Raw genomic sequence first — 17,954 nt, 5'->3', positions numbered from 1 at the left:
ATATAAAACATTTTTTATTAAAGGTAGAAAGACACAAAGAATGTATTAACCTATATTTTCAGATATATTCTGAATTTATATTGATGAATGAATCAAGATATCATCAAATGTTTAACATGTAAATATGACAATTGATTTTATAAAGTAGGCCATAACAAATCTATAATGTATAATGCTTGGTAAATTTTCAATATTTAATAGTAATTTTATGTTTCTTAAAGACAATTTCCTAAATTATTTAATAGAATAAATTTAAAAGCTAAAGAAATTTCTCTATTTAAGCAAAATTAAAAGAGAAAGTAAAAAAAATAAACATTTTATGAAAGCAATATCATTAACTTAAATAGATATTATAACTTTATTCAGGTCAATAGTCAATACTACTTCTGGTGAAATGTAACAAAAAATTTTTGATGATGTATTTGGAAAACAGAAAGTTTAGTTTTCCCCACCTTGTGGGCAATGAGTAGACTTTTTTAACAATTATAGGTTTTGCCAGACCCACACTAGGTTTATTAGGAAAAGGAAGGTTGGAAATAAGGAGCTCGACCCAACATATCTGGGTCAAGACACCTATAAAACTCTTAGGATTCCAACAACCTTGATCTGAACCCAAGTCTCAGAGCAGCAAGCAGATATCTTTACTATCTTGGTTGCTTGTCTCTGAGAATGTTGCCAATAAATATAGAATTTGGTTCCAGGATTTTAAATTTTCATTTGTTACAAAATGAATTTCTATTTATCTTTTGCATCTGATTCTATTCTTTCTTGTTTAAAGTTAATCAAATTTGGTACTTATGGGTTATCCTCCCGACAGTAATGGACTTTTTGATGGTTCCATTAACCATCAAAAAGCCCATTACTGTTGGGAGCTGGATACTTTCTTAAAACTTATAGCCATTGTAACCCTGCTGAAGAGGGGCGTGATAGCCCGAAACACTGTTGTAAATGAAAGTATGTGTACAGGAGGCTCAATGAAGAAAGTCTGTTTTCTATAAGAACTTTTACTCAATTTTGAATAAACACTTAACACCAGTTTAACAGTCCTATTAATAATTAATGTCTAAGTTGACAAATATATTAAGAACCATTACTATTACATTTATGCAATAAATTACGAGAAAAGCTAGAGCCAGGGCCAGATTTACAAGTTATGTAAGCATCCACACAACGGTGGACGCGGCGGGATTTGGTCCTGCTAAATACAACCATGTCAAAAACAGCATTACACAGTCTCTTTCCTGCTAACACCTTGCGCAGACCAAGAGGTTGGACGACACTCCGTCCCTCTCTCCCATACTGTTGCTGCCTCACAGCCTGGATTTGTTGGGTTTTTAGGCAAAATGGCTTTCGCTTACCCATAGCCCCACACCCAAGTCTGAGATGAATCTTGTGTAACGATAGGGACACTCTTTCCACCCTGGAAAAATCTGGTGTCTACTCCATTCCCCTGCAAAACCCAATATTGGGACTATACACTTATTATATAGATGCAACTGCCAGAATGCTGGCTGTTTGCATATCTGAACATCGATGTTTGGTCGCACTAGGCAGTTGTGATACCGAACTTTCCAAGTTGGTGGCACAGCATCACCACACATCACTTTGGAATCAAGTGGCAATACTCAGATGCTATGAGGAGGGGCATTTGCTGTTTATTTGGGAGGCCATCTTCACTAAGCTGCTCTCCCCTTGCAACTCTCCTACCCTCGAATTACCTGAAGTTTGGACTAATTTATACAAATGGTTAAAAAATCAACATTAACTCTACTTTCATTTCCTGCACCTCCATTGTAGAGTAAGACGCATGCACATCAATCTTTTAAATGTATATTAATATACGTTACATGTATTTTGTGTTTTCAAATTGTGTTACATATTTTTATATTTATATTTTAACATAACATGTGCTTGTGGTGCTCTTCCAATTGGTTTTTACCTTTATATATGTTAAGGTGCATGCTTGTCAGTTTTACGAGTTTACAAAAAATGTTTAATTATAAAGTTTATATTTGTTCTTAAAACGTTATGTTCCAAAACCACTAATGCTGTTAAGGTTTTTAAAATTTTAAATATTTTGTTTGAATTCTCTCTGTTATTCTAATTGCCTGAGTACGATGTGCGTAAATTATGTTGAAAGTGCTTGCAGAAATAAAATATTTCTTTTAATTTCATTTAACGCCTCCTTATCTGTAGTTTTTAATTGTGTTAATACAACTGTTTGCGTGACATCCAAGCTAAGTATTTAGTATACCTAACAGTTATGTAAGCTGTAGCTTAGGGTCTCGAGTTTCGAGCTGAAAAATTTCTACAAAAAAGAAAATAAAGTCAAATTGTAAAGTACTATTTTTAGTATCTTAGGAAACCGACACGAACTGCGGCCGTAAAACTTCCGTTAACCTAATGGGTACTTTACGCGGATTCGAGATTAATTTGCCAGGCCTGGGCTTTTACGCGTGCACCGAAAAGAATTAGTAAGAATAACGACAAATATCAAGTCAAAGTAAAAGTTTCAAATATATTTAATTAGTAAATAGAATTTACTATGTACAGTTGTCTATAATCCAAAACAAAATTTATTAACAAAAATCAACAAGTCAACCCGACAATAAACTCAGCTACTTAGCTTAACTTAATATTAATTTTCCTTTGAAAATTTGACAAATCAAATACTTAGGAACTATGAACAGAATCTCTTACGAACTAAATGTCTATCTGTCACCTCACTATACTAAGAACCAGTTTCCTTAATCCTTTTGCTATCGTCAAATCGTCAATCGAATTCCTCTTTAACACCTTGGATTGCCTAATTCTCAATCTTGACTTCGACCAGGAATCACCTCGCTCTGGAATTCACCTCGCTTTCTTCGGTTCACGTGCTGGTTTTATGCTGTGAGGTGATGTCACAACTCAGCTGGGTTACTCCCCTTATTTACACACTTAGTTTTCTAACATTAAGTTTCTTTCTGGCAGCTTTAATTTTCCGACAAAAGCTTATAAACCATTTACAAAGTATTTAGCACAACTTTCTGGGATGTTATTACGGTTTAGTAAGTTCTTTGCTAGTGAGTGTGGGGATTTCCCCCCTCCATTTTTTTTCTGCGGACCGTTTACTTCCGCTGGGCAGCGCAAGTGCGCGAGATTTTTCCTACAGCGCTTGTTTTTTTCCGTGAGTTGGTTTATCTTCTTTTTTTTCGTTACTAATAAGAGAGTGGTGGGGAACCTTCGTCCTAAATAAACATAAGCCCCAAACAAAATATAATAAAACGAAAAATAATAATAAAATAAAAATAACACTTGGACTCAGTTCCTTACAAAATTTTGTAATAAATTTTTTTTTTACAAACCAACAAAATATATTTTACTTTTTATTTTGTGTAATATTTAATTGTAATATAAACAATATTGCTTAGTAATATATTTCTAGTGATTTCTTTTTTTTAATATAAAATTTACTTGATTTTTATAGGTAGCTTTACTTGGCATTTATTAGCTTTTTTGTGATCAAAAAATGATGAAAAAGAAATTTTTAGTGTTTCTTTTTTTAAATTCTGCCTTATTTTATCTGTTGCATATACTTTTTAACAATAAAACATTTATTATTAAAATTAATATGTTTATGTTAATTCTCTAATTCTCTAAAATTGTAAAGAGTTGGTAAGGAGAACTCAGTTCAGCTTAGGGCTTTAAAATGCCTGACTCTGGCCCTGGCTAGAGCCAGAGTGTTTTAACTAATATCTCAAACTAACAAGTTGTACTTTGCTGGCTACATTGGCCCTTCTTTGATGATGTTTTAACGCAAAACAATTTGGCCAGCACTAATACACAACAATACTAAAACCACATGTTTCGCTTGGAAAATGATTCCCATAGCAAAACCCATTAACATGCAGCAGAGACTAGCAATTTGTCTAAGGTTTACTAACTGCCTTTCACTAGGGAAACTTATTGAATGTCCCATTTATTGCTTTCATTGAGTTATCAAAAGAGCTCAGAATAGGTCCCTTCTTATGTTACAATGATCTGTTTTTTTTATTTCATTGTTTTAAGTGACGTTTTCCCAAATTTGGACTTTTATCACTACTGTGTTGGCATTTCAAACTAGAACCAGTCCATTGTCTTGTTCAGAAATTTCTTCTGCTCCTAGCAAATCACACAATTCTTAATTCCTGCCTTATCAGTTACAGATAACTGATTTCTTAGTGGTCTCTGAGTGGAAGGAAGTCTATGACCCAATGTGAAACACTGTTATTAAACAAAAAAAAAAACTGTAGAAAAGGATCCTTTTAATAATTTCATTATTGTTGTTTTAGAAGAAAGCAAGACTAATGTATAACCCAATGCAACAACTTAATTTTTATGATGATGTGGATTTACAGAGTGTAGTATTTCTCTTTGGCCATCAATTTCTTTATAAAGTTACATATTAATGCTATAATAAACAATTACCATTTATATTTAATATTTTACTAACCTTAGTAAACTAGCACATGAGCCTTCCACCAATATTTATTATACAGGGTGTCCCAAAAGTTTCCATACATACAAAGGTGAAATGTAATTTCATTAAAATATCAAAATGACAGCATTAAAATTTGTGTCAGTTGATTGATGGAGTAAGACAATCGAACATGTGGGTGATCTGCCAATGGGGTAACTTCTAGCAGGACTTCCTATGTGGAAACTGGATTCTGTTTAAGTGTTAAGAGACATGAAGAAAACCCAGAACACTGCATGGTGGCCAGTCCATTTGTCAGGCACGAACCAATGACCAACTACCAGTGTTCAATGGTTTTATTTATTTGATTATTTGGCCACTGATAAGCTTGATTTATGTCACTGTATAGAGACTTGGGAAACTATGTAGACAGAAGTTTAAATTTAGTGAGCAAGCATCTATTACAGTTTAAATCAAACTAGAGTTTAGAACTGTAAAATTCTTAGGTTATTAATAGCATTTATAATTTTATATTTTACTTACAAAGATTGAAATTTAGGATCCAAGGCAAGCTTCTGTCGTTGTCTAAAATCAGTTTGAGCTGCCAAAAAGTTTACATAAAATTCTCAAATGTTAGTGTAAAATCCAGTGCAGATTATAACTAAAATTGAAGTCTAAAATAACCTTTTATAATATAAATTACTCCCAATTCTAAAATTAAAAAGTAAATTTGTTTCAATGATTTTTTGATGTTCAAAGCACTTTAATAACATTTCTTAAAGTACATTAGCATCCTTTCTCAATAAATCTGACCCCAATCTCACATAAGTTTATAAGTCAATAAGAGTGGCTTAGCTCTGGATGGAGAGTTAAGCCACTTCTTCAGATTCCCATTAGATCCATATCAGACTTCAGCTTCCTCTACAATAGATTACTCCAGCATCTGCAGGATGGATTGGCAATCTTATTTATTATGATTTATATAGTTTGTATAAAGTAACCTCCTGTAAACTTTTTAATGAAGGTATATTTTTTAAAATATTAATATTTTAACTTTTTTATTATTTATATTAAAATTTTCTCCAGGGAAGCTAAATCACTTTATCATGTTTCAGATCATTTACATGTTCTTGATTTTATTCTTATAGTTTCTTTTTGATTTCATCTATATAAATTGATTTGTCTTAGCATGTGCAGGATATTTAATATACTACTCTTGCTGTATTTTCTATCTGTTTCTGTTTATTGCTATTCTCTTTGTTTTGTTAACTGTATTATTTAATTTTATTATTGTTTATTTGGTTATATCTTATCTTTAAATCTGATCTATGAGATAAAGTGTATTATCTCTGTCAATGTGTTATATCAACAAGATTATTTATCATTTACATAATAACTTTTAGATATTGTCATAATTCTTATCCTAAAAATTATTTTTCCTTTTAGAATGTTTAAATTATTTGTTTTGTATTTAAATATTTAATTTTGTATATTAAGTTTGATAGACATAAACTTATGCGATAAAACAACAACCTTTTTTTACGTTCCAGCACTATTTTTAATTACGTAAAAACGTTTGGTTAACTGAAGATGGATGCTTAAAGCAGTTGAAAACGTTTTTACGTGATTAAAAATAGTGCTGGAACGTAAGAAAAGGTTGTTGTTTTATCGGATAGAAATAATTCCAGTAAGCTTTTATTTGTTTATAAACTTACGCTTAGTTTCATAATTATTTTCTAATAAACTTATGTGGGATTGCAGTCAGCTCCAGTATACCTTCTGTCTCACTAAGGATGACTGTTAAAATAATGTGGAAAGTTGATAAGTACACAAATACCTCTCAACTCTCTCCGATTTTTGTCAAGATTCCTGACACCACTTAGTCTGGTGTGCAGACTAAGACACAAAAGTAAACTTGTGTTACCAGGATTTAAAAAGGGTTTAAATTAATATGTAAATTAAGTGAGTTACAGGAAATTTGAGAATTACCTGGGCCAACAGTGGAGTTAAGGAGAAACTAAACTTATTAGAGTATAACTATATTTATTAACTATATACATGTACAGTACATATAAGAATAACATGATTGGGTTCAACAATTATACAAAGATGGATCTTTAGTCCTAATCCATTAAATCTATCCTGACAAGAGAGAGTTTACATAAGATAATTATACTACCTGTTGTGGAGAGTTCTTGGGCTGTGCAGAGGTGATGAATTGGGAGAGAGATGAGAACATTGACTAGAGCAGGCCTGGCCAACCCGCGGCCCGTCACGTTAAATTGTGTAGCCCGCTAAGCGATATTATATATCTATTACAACTTTTGTTTCCCGTTATGTGTACAATTAAATAAATGAAAATTTGCATGTGTCATTGTTATAATGCACAAGTGTGAGTATGAACTTTTGGTATAACAATAAAATCTTATTCATTTTGTATTTGTTTTACTTTTTTAAAAGCACGTTTGCTTAAATTGTGGCCCACCGTAATGTTACGCGTGATCAAAGTGGCCCGCGAAACAATTAGGGTTGGCCAGGCTTGGACTAGAGTATTAAGTGCCAAGCAGGAGCACCAACACAAGAGTGCTAAACCAAGAGCGTCAATACCAGAACAGGTTGGAACATTACCTCTCACCCTTTATGTTGTATTTCATCCAATAGAATTATTGGAAAATCGCTCCATGCTTCCGATGTGTGACAGAAGTTGGGCAGTCTTGCAGATAAAGAATTAGACATCACACTCAAACTATCACTTTCGGAGGAATTAAATTGTTTTCCCTTCATGACTAAAAGGAAGTTTTCCTTTTAACTTAGATAGATAATTTTTCTATCAAAGTAATTTTAAAATATTATTTTAACAATTTTGTTAAAATAAATTCCGTAACTCCAGAATCTCACACTTATTACAGATTAATTTAATAATTTTAATAATAAATAAATTAATTAATTTAATTTTGTAAGTTGCTGATGTGATAACTAAGTTTGTTAAGACCACTTTTAACAATTGTAAGTATTAAGACTGTCTTGGGCTACTAAGTAGGCACTTTTCTGTGCCTATTGTCTAGTTATCTAGCCACACACTAGACAGTATGAACCTGGATATCTAGAGTATGAGATTGGTCCAATATAATCAGATCAACTCATGCAAGATAATGAGTCAATCTATCTCTGCATAGTTATTCTCTCAATGCTGTTCGTCAAATGACAAACACCAAATCTGAGACTTAATTTTGAGAAATTTATTGTATTTTACATCAAAAATTAGTAGTTACATCCATTCAAGTATGAAAGTTTTGCAGAATTTTTTAAATATTTACTAGTTTAATAAGAGAGAGTGCAAATATATTAACATTTTATATATCACAGCTGCACAATTTAATTTTGAGTGGAAATGAGGTAGCATCATCAATAAAGCATTAAAATCACATTAAGTAGGGAATAAATTTATATGATTGATGTTGCTTTGAAAAGATGGTAAATATTTGATAATTTAATTTAGTAGTCTTGTACATAATTTACAAATTCAAAAGAATAACTCCTGTTAAAATTTTATAAATATGAATAGTCATTTACTGTTGTATGTTTAAATTAGCAAGCAAGCAAAATTAATTTAGCATCTGCATGTAGACAGGTTCAAAGTTTAATATTGAATCTGTAAAATTTGTGATCTGCTGCAACTTTCTTAGAAAATAATTACAAAACTACACTTATCCCTTTGATAAGCTAATATTGATACATCAGTGCATCATTATGATATTGAGATAGATGTGTTTGGTATTAAGGCAAAGGTTGCAAACTTCAAAGGAAAGATGCAGGAGGCTAGATTAGTGATTCAAATTTGCTATGAGAAAAGAAGAAACCCATTGGTACAGTGTTTTTACATTTTTGTCAGGTTGCTGTAATGCATAGTACCAAGGATGACTTTATTAGTATGTGATGGACACAGATTACATAAATTTAACAGGATCTGAAGCATGTGTCAAGTTGCCAGCATATATTGTAGAGCCATATTCGGTGATGCATAGCTCTTGGCCAAGTGAGGTAGGGAGACAGGTTAATGTCAGACGAGCATGATTTTATGTCCATGTTTTTCATGGACATCACAGAATTGCATAAAACCTGTGGGAGCAGTCAGATGGATGCAAACACGAAAAATCACATTGCACAGCACAGACAGGTTGTTGGATCATCCATGATAATCTCATGACATTGTGTGACTGTTGTGCGCTAGGATATACATTCCAAGCCTACTGTCGTCAGATGAGTGGGAGAAACGATGGACATGATAACATTGTTTCTCGGAAATGATGGGTCAGTGTCATTCCTGTTGAAGGGTGGGTGTATGGTACCTGCGTATTCTAAAAAAAATTGACATGGATATTAGTAAAATGATTGTACAAATTATTGAGGGGCCAGAATTGAGAAAAACTTTATTTGAATTTTTTAAAAACAGAAGTAAGAAAAGGAAGGCCAGTTATGGACAATAGGATATACCCAATATTGTCTATGTAGTATTTTTTAAAAATACTTCTGTACATAATAAAAAAAAACAGTGCATTGCAATCTATGAGATCCATGTTGACATATATGCATCTGAAATAAAACTGACTACCAACACGTTCCTTGAAAAATAGCGCTCATCTGACAACTGCCTTTCTATCTGTGAATTGAAAAAACTGCATCCGTACAGTTTTCATGCTCATCTGATATTAGTCTAAAGCAGATAGAACTGATATGGTTTATTTGTTTATGGCAGTGCAACATATGGGTGCTCTGCAAAGGGGAATGCCTGTTGGGAGGACATTCTGTGATTACAAACATGAAGAAAACCTGAAAAATTCCTTGTGACCAGCTTATTGATGAGGCACTAACCTATAAACAATTACCAGTGTTCAGTTTTATTCACTTGGCCACTGGTGGACAATATAGAGAGAACTGAAAGAAGACATTGGAGGAAGAATGGGTGAGAGGACAATCTGTAGGAAGCTTACTTACAATAGCAATTTCATATAAAAATTGATAATGTGATAGGAAATGATTTATGAATTTCATTATATTTGTTTCTGATTGTAATGTTGTTCACTTCTTAATTACAGGTTATATGCACGAAAATCATTGCTGTCAGGAGTAGCAAGGACTTTTTCCCATGGCTTCAAGAAAACTTGGGAGCTTTAGTAGTTGCTACTCTTATAATGTTTTTGTTACTAACAAAAATTAAAATTTTAAGAATGCTTTTTGTTCATAAGGAAGCAAACATTCTATTACTTTATTTATTCACAAAATGGCAAAACAGCCCATTCTACCTCCATACAAGCTCTTGACAACACTGATAAAAACAAATTAAAAATAGATAAAAATGACAAAAAGTTTTATTAAAATTAAATTTAATATTTGTGTATGTAATTTTTTATAATTGTATTGCATATAAAACAGAAGAAAAAAGGAACAAAATAGATCAAAAGAGAATAATTTGTTTTTTGAATTCTATGTTTTTGTCACTTTAAATATATTTTTTATTCATTTTAATTTAAATTTTTTTTTTCCAGATAAAGCTGAAAACTATCCAGAAATGTTTTGAATATTTAATAGAACAAAATGAGTTGCTAGTAACTACAATATTGGAATTAGAGAAAGAAGCAAGTAAGAGAGTCATTCAGATGGAAAATCGTTTACATAAAAGTGCAAAATCAACTATGGTGAGTAAGACATTAGCCAAGAAACACCATTAATTCAAATTAATTGAATTCTATTATGTATAATTTCATTATTAATCAGTAACCAAATTCTTTATTTGGAGTATTAAAACTAAAAACCTACATACTGAATGAACATCCAGATTCTTTATCAGACTATAAGGCAAAATGATTACTAAACAATTTGACAAGAGACTGGCCATCAGTGCTGCCATTTCTTGTTAAATATAGTAATAAAACAAGTAAAATGACAAAGTCATTCTTGGGACGAGACTTATGTCTCAGAGAGTGCACGCAACACATGTGCAAATCTTGAACTCACATCAAACAGTCTCAGCATTTTGTATTTTATTTTGACCTGGTTCTTAGTCCCGACTACCTATGAGTTTGGTTTATTTTATGTGCGCATGATTTGGGCACCAAATACTCTGTGCCAACTTCAAACTCCTGACGTGTACTCCTTCACACCTCTAAGGTGTGTAGCTGTTGACAGCAGTGCAATTTTAGAGATGAGACATAGGTCTCATCAATAAATTAATTAATGTAAATTTTAGAATATTTATTCTAGAAAAAAAGATTGGTTCGGAGCTGGACTTGAAACCCACAACTCTTGCTTATTGCACATATGTGTTGCTAGGTATGCTACCCAGATCTCCATCCAATTTTGCTTCCGGACTGATTTAAGATATAAACATATTGGTTACTCTTGGCAATGACTAGAGCACTTACTATAACTATTGAGTTAAATGTAATTAACAAACAAAAATCTAAAAACCAGCAAATTTTTTAAAAAATGCAAATGTTTTCACTCATATTGAACAGACATCATCAGGCAAACAACTGCTGACATAAGCGGGGGATTGCCGAATACGTGTGTAGGGAGAGGACGTACAATGTAAGATGAAAGAATGGGGAGGGAAGAACAGTGAGAATTTATATTCGTAGAAAGAGTTCCACCCTGTGGGGAAGGAGCCAACATCACGAAAGTTAGTGGCCGTGTTACTGTGGGTGGTCTTTGTCAATAGCAAAAGGTTTGGCATAAGGCCAAACCTTTTGCTATTGGCAATTTTGTAATACCTGCAATCCTTAATGTTAGTAAGTGCACACCCTGCCATCTCTATACGTTGTATTTTTTCTCTTTATATTGCAATTTCCTGTTTTGTGTTTTTCCCTGCCTCATAGTGCTGAGGCTTGTTTACTGTTCTCATGTGTATTTTATTGTAATTCTACGGTAACTCTGGTTGTTTAAATAAACGGGGCTTGGTGGCTGCTCTAGATCTCAGGCTTTCACACTTTCCTATCATTCTTCTTTTTCCTTCACCCTTCTCACTTCAGCTAAACTCTTCATTCTTTCTTTTCAAAGACTATGCCCAAGGGTTAGGCTTTCTCTCCTTTGAAAGAATGTAGAATATGGGTGGTCTTGTATATTTCCACTTGCTCCAGATGCTTAAGGAAAGGTTGCTTTGATGCATTATGTAATAGGCGTGTCTCATGGAATCCAAAGTTGAATGTCTAGGTCGGAGGTGTAGATAGCCAAAGTGGTGTTGGCCAAACCTTTTTTTGATAGACTTATGATGCTCTTTGAGGAAGGTATTTAAAGGGAGAGTCATAGCTCCTTTGTCCAACCCAGACATCCAAGGCCCTCACTACTTATGTAACCGATCCGGAAATAGTAGCAGACTTCACCCAGGAAAATCTCCTCCACGATGTGCCTCCCATTGAATATCTCAAATGGTTGGAGGCTATGCACATTTTTAAATCCTCCATCACCAGCATGTGCATAAATTTTGAAGAGGAGATGGTTTTATCATTGCCTGGCAAGAGTTAATTCACAGCACACTCTAGTCAACCCGTTATACATGGATGGGCTGACTTGTTGTGCATGTGCAACGTGGATTTTTTGTAAATCATTTTGAAATTACAATCGAACTGATATTTCAATGACATACCAATTGAACGGATTTTTAACTGCAATCGAACATCAATTTAGAAATGATTTGGAGCCAGAAGCAGAGCCCAGAAGGGGGTTCGAAAACATTTGTGTGACGATATTTATTAGTTACCACACCATAAAAGGTTCTGGGTACATATTTTTTATGCAGTATGACATTCAGTGCATTACTTAAATATCATTAATCTGCATGGAGATCAAACAAAATTAGAACTCTCAAGGAATTTGGTGATATTGCAAACATGAGCCAGTGATGCAAGAAGTATGTTTGGCTTGCAGCTTCTCTAAACTTCTTGTGCCATTTCTAAAAAGTTATGCTTTTGTTTGCTCACTCAGTTAACTTATAAATCACAAATAAAACTAATGGTATAATGTAACCATTATCTAAAATTAGTGTTTATAATGTTGGGTGAGTCTAAGGGTAAACATCATTGAAAAATGCAAATCTAATGATAAAATAAGTTTATTGGTTACAAATATTATTATGATCAAATCAAAGATAATAAAATTGGAGACATTGTAAATTAAAAATAAACCAATAAAGTAAAATGTGAACATGTATTTGTAGAATGTAACACATCACTCAATAAGTCTCTAGTCTGATACATATATGGCAACACTGTTGACAGACCCATATGATTTCTGGATAGTACCAACCTTCAAACGATATGTGTCAAAATTTCATGACATTTTGACAATTAGTTTACAGGTTACAGTGGTTTTAGTGACCCCAGTTTTGTAATTTTCAAAACAATGGATAAAAAAGAATTTCGTGTGTTGATTAAACATTGTTTTTTGATGGGGGAAAATACTGTTGAAGCCAAACAGTAGTTTGATAAGCATTATGGAGACTCTGCACCAGGGAAATGACTATTATTGATTATTGGTATGCTGAATTTAAACACAGTCATACAAACACCGATGATGCTGAATGCTCTGGTTGCCCAAAATCGGCAGTTGTTCTGGAAAACATAAAAAAAGTCCACAAAATAGTTTTGAAAGACCATAAAGTGAAGTTGTGTGAGATAGTTGACACCTTAAAGATATCAGAAGGTAGTGTTTTTACAATTTTACATGAAAATTTGAGCATGCGTAAATTGCTTTCGAAGTGGGTGCCATGTTTGCTCACACTGGACCAAAAACAACAACGCGTTGACAATTCAGAACGCTGTTTGGAGCTGTTCAAGCGAGATAAAAAGGATTTTTTGCATTGGTATGTGACAATGGATCTATTACTACACACTTGAATCAAAAAAATTGTCAGCTGAGTGGACAGCAGCCGGTGAAAGTCATCCAAATTGACCAAAAACTCAAAAGTCAGCTGGCAAGGTTATGGCATTCGTATTTTGGGACACATGGTATTTTGTTCATCGACTATCTTGAGAAAGGTAAAACTATCAATAGTGAATGTTACATGGCACTATTGGATTGATGAGTGAAGAAATCAAGAAAAAATGCCCTCACATGCAAAAGAAACAGTGCTGTTCCACCAAGGCAATGCCCCTTTGTCACAAGTTGATGAAAACGATGGTTAAATTGAATGAATTATGCTTTGAATTGCTTCCTCACCCACCGTACTCTCCAGATCACTCCCTAGCGATGACTAGCTTTTTGCAGACATCAAAAACTTGCTCCAAGGAAAGAAATTTGGCTCAAATGAAGAAGTGATTACTGAAACTGAGGCCTATTTTGAGAGCAAAGACAAATTGTTCTACAAAAAAAAGCATCGAAAAGTTAAAGGAGCATTGGAATGAATGTATTGCTCTTGAAGGAGAGTATGTTGATGAATAAAGTCAAATTTCTAAAAAAAAATTGTTTTTCTTAGTTAGACTGGAGACTTATTGAGTGATGTGTTAATATATATAATGTATTGTTTGATTCTAAGTTTCAATTAAGTTTCTAAAATAGAAGTAAAACAACTACAGTGCCTGTGACCAATGTGTTTCTTCTCCAAGGAAATCAGAAGACTTTGCAAACGTTTTCGAATCTAGTCTGGTTCTTCTTCAGGTGTAATGAAATTCTGTATTCTAAATTTAAATTTCCCATTGAAGTTGACTGTTCTTTTAGAAAAAATTCATTCTGGAACATTGTCACGTGTAACCGATGTCGTCATATTGGACCTGCGCAATGAGAGTATAGTGCTACTTAGAGATTTTATGAGGAAGGCCTCCCATGCTGTCGATAACACGATTTCGTCTTTAAAATTAATATAGTGCATATTCCTGTGTGTGTGTTGAGGAATATGTATATATTCCTCAACACACACAGGTATGTATGTATGTATATATATATATATATATATATACCCCTGGGTGGTGTGGGCTTGATCCATGGATCAAGCCCACCCCACCCAGGCACACTTCTTAGACATTAACATCACAATAGAGGAATCATCCATCAATACGGAAGTCTATCATAAACCATCTACCAAACCTTTGTATATACCTGCAATTTCCTGCGAACCACCACAGTACAAGATGGCAGCTTTTAAGGCATTAATCAGAAGGGCACACACGCATTCCTCCTCAGACAGCCTTCAACTCCGAAATGCGATGCATAAAGAGAATAGCAAAACGACACAGCTATTACAACATTGCACGTGAAACGAACAATGATGTACTACAACAGGGATGGCAAACCTTTTTGAGTCGACATGCCATATTGTAAGCGTACTTAGCTTTAAAGATGTTAATGCATGCCAATGTATTAGACTTCGAATAATGATATTTAAAGAAATTAAACGAATACGCTTTAATTTGAATAAATGTAAAAAATCTGATTGAAAAAACGATGATCAGGTGATAAACAGAAAGGATGATTGAAAAAGACAGAAATCATATGATACGTTACGTGCCAGATGATTTCTCTTACGTGCCATAGGTTTGCCACCCCTGTACTACAACATCTATCTACTCACGCCTCTCCTTCCAATGATTCCCCTGTTAACTATGTACCAATCACATACAATCCGGCACTTAAATCCATATACTACCAGATAGCAAAGAAGAAGAATCTCTGCTTAGCATTTAGGAGGTGCACCACTATTTTCAAGTGGCTTAGGAATGGAAAAGACGCTCCTGATAGAAACAGACTTCCGGGGGTATACTCTGTACCCATCATCAACCACAGAGACAACAGCAAAGCCATCTATGTTGGATCCACTAAATGCAACTTAGAAACGAGGAATAGTGAACACAAAGGGGACACCATACATCATAGAAAAAACACCGCCCTAGCAGTCTATTCATCCGACCCAGAGATAGAGCCTCTATTCCCTCGAGCCAGAGTTATTCACTTCACATTCCACCAAGAACACCTCAAATGGCTCGAGGCTATATACATATTCCTCAACACACACAGGAATATGCACTATATAAATTTTAAAGACAAAATCACGTTATCAACAGAATGGGAGGCCTTCCTAATAAAATCTCTAAAGTAGCACTATACTCTCATTGCTCAGGTCCAATATGACGACATCGGTTACACGTGAAAACATTCCAGAATGAATTTTTTCTAAAACAACGGTCAACTTCAATGGGAAATTTAAATTTAGAATACAGAATTCCATTATGCCTAAAGAAGAACCAGACTAGGTTCGAAAACGTTTGCAAAGTCTTCTGATTTTCTTGGAGAAGAAGCACACCAGTCACAGGCATTGTAGTTGTTTTACTTCTTATTTTAACTCTTTCCGGTGTAACTTCTATTTTAGTTTAATATAAAGTTGTACAGATACATTATTTCATATGGAAGTTCCCACAAGATAAAATTTAAGAATTTTTTATTCTGATTCCTGTAAATTTGGAAATTGTGTACTCTTAAACATTTAAGGTAGACTGTAGAATGACCAATGACATTAGCCTACCGCTCTGAAGGGTCTCAGATAAAATCCAGGCAGTCTTCAGATTTTTTTTTGTGGGACCATTCTTTGTTGCAGGCCTAGCCAAACACAACAGGCATGAAAAAAGGCTTTCTTTGTACTCTTAGGATAAAAAGAGACCCCTAGAAAATATCTATAACTTTTTATCTTGTATATATATGAAAGCAGAATAAAATTTTATCATTAAATGTGAAAAAAATTGCTCAAAACTGAAAGATTGTAAACATAGAGTTATAGAGAAATGTGCTGGATAGTGTTTGTTTCTGTACAAATTAATATGTTTTAAGCTTTTATAAAATTTAAATTTGATTTCGGTATTTCTAACTTGATGACTTTTCATTATAACAAAAAATCAACTAAATATATTTTGGGAGAAAACACGTCCCAAAACAAACAATTGGCTTTATCATCAAAGAACATTCAGCAGTAGTTATCTAAAATTTTGTTTATCACCATTTATTATCTTCAACATCAAAACTTATGTTATAAATATGTTTATAATTTTCATTTATAGGAGACTGTAATTCATATTCGGGAATGTGAAGAAGAAATGAGAAGATTGGTGGCCGAAAGACTTCATGTTGAATCTGTTTTTGAGGTAAATCTTGATGTGAGTTAATACATTTCTTAACAAATTTTGGAAATGTGTAGTTTTCTCATTTATACTAAACGAAATTTGATTCTTTAATTACAAAATAAAACTTTGAAATTTTTCTTGAAATTATTTAAAACTTATTTATAATTTAAAGTATGTTTTGAGGAAATGTTATCAATATTTTGAAGATAAAATGCATTATGTATCTGAAAGCACTTTAAAGATGTAAGCAAATTTTAAATGGTTTCTGGAAAAATTCTGTTTTATTCAAAGATATTCTTTATCTTTTATAAATACAGTAAAGTGTTGATGATCCGAATTATTTGAATTCAAAGATTGTTCAAATTTTTAGTTTCCTTGGCTTATCAAAGGGCTTTTTTAGCATTTTATTTCAACAAATACTCTTGTTTGTGTTTGGTCAAGTTCAGTTAGATTGTTTACTTACATCAAGTGTTGTAGAGACAAAAGTAGTGCGAATAGAGATGGTAGATAGAAAAAAAAACAACAGTACTGGATTTTTGCTTCACTTTCTGTTGTCTTCTGTTAAACTAAATGAAAAAATAGCATTTCTGTGCTAATTTTTTTAGCTGATCCTTACATGTAAAAAACCCATTTTAAATAATTTATATTTAGATTACAATAGAAACCTGATGATTCATCGCCTTGAAAAAGTGTTATTTTTAGGCAGAAATCACAAATCTTTAGTCAAAAAATCAAATTTTTGACTAAAGATTTCCTCTTTGCTAATCAGAAACTTCAGCAGTATAATAAAGTCCTATTAATAAACAAAGATCTAAGTAGACAATATATACACAGGAATTTAAAACAATAAGGACAAAGAGGCAAAAAAGAATTAAATTGTTAATATTTACATTCTTGTGAATTAACATTGCCAGTACAAATACAAAAATACAAATAAATTGTTTTATTTTCGTATAATTTCAAATCATTCTGAAAACTATCATTTTGTTAAAATGTAATGATTTTAATAAAATGATATTGTCATTTTCTTAAAATCATTATATCATATATATATATATATAAGATGATATACAGTAGAGCATCGATTATCCGAAACAATTCGGGACTGGGGTTGTTTGGATAACTGATCATGTACGAAAAAATGTATTAACCTATCCCATGTTGGAATTTTTTTTCGTTGCGTGTCACTTCACGTTGAATTTTTGTCGCTGTTAAGCCTAACAAAAATTTAAAAGAAAATAAAATCATGGCTATTGAATTGTTAAAAATTATTTTTTTGTTTTGCACAAATGAAATAAATATATTGGAAAATATAAAAACAAAAAAATTATATTTCGGAAGTTAATCTAGTATCAAAAACATTGATTCAGCACGATACAGTTCTCAGAAAAACACCACACAAAACAAGCAAAACT

The 17,954-nt window shown here is 32.8% G+C and overlaps 1 protein-coding gene and 1 pseudogene across 2 annotated transcripts in view; both read left to right on the top strand.

The window, feature by feature from the left end:
* The window catches only part of LOC136968557 (putative leucine-rich repeat-containing protein DDB_G0290503), a 52,228-nt gene that overhangs the window by 2,818 nt on the left and 31,456 nt on the right, over positions 1-17,954 (top strand). The window contains exons 2-3 of one of the 2 annotated variants that reach the window (XM_067262546.1): positions 9,985-10,134; positions 16,477-16,572. In XM_067262546.1, coding sequence (XP_067118647.1) covers positions 9,985-10,134; positions 16,477-16,572 — 246 coding nt within the window. The remainder of the gene's footprint in view (positions 1-9,984; positions 10,135-16,476; positions 16,573-17,954) is intronic. The other variant, XM_067262548.1, reaches the window with a different exon arrangement.
* Positions 12,651-13,873, top strand: LOC136968606 (protein GVQW3-like; annotated as a pseudogene).

The sequence above is a fragment of the Centruroides vittatus genome, unplaced genomic scaffold (assembly GCF_030686945.1).
Source record: "Centruroides vittatus isolate TY-2023 unplaced genomic scaffold, ASM3068694v2 contig_15, whole genome shotgun sequence".
Lineage (NCBI taxonomy): Eukaryota > Metazoa > Arthropoda > Arachnida > Scorpiones > Buthidae > Centruroides > Centruroides vittatus.
Note: the sequence above shows the minus strand (reverse complement) of the source record. Positions and strands in the feature narration are given on the sequence as shown.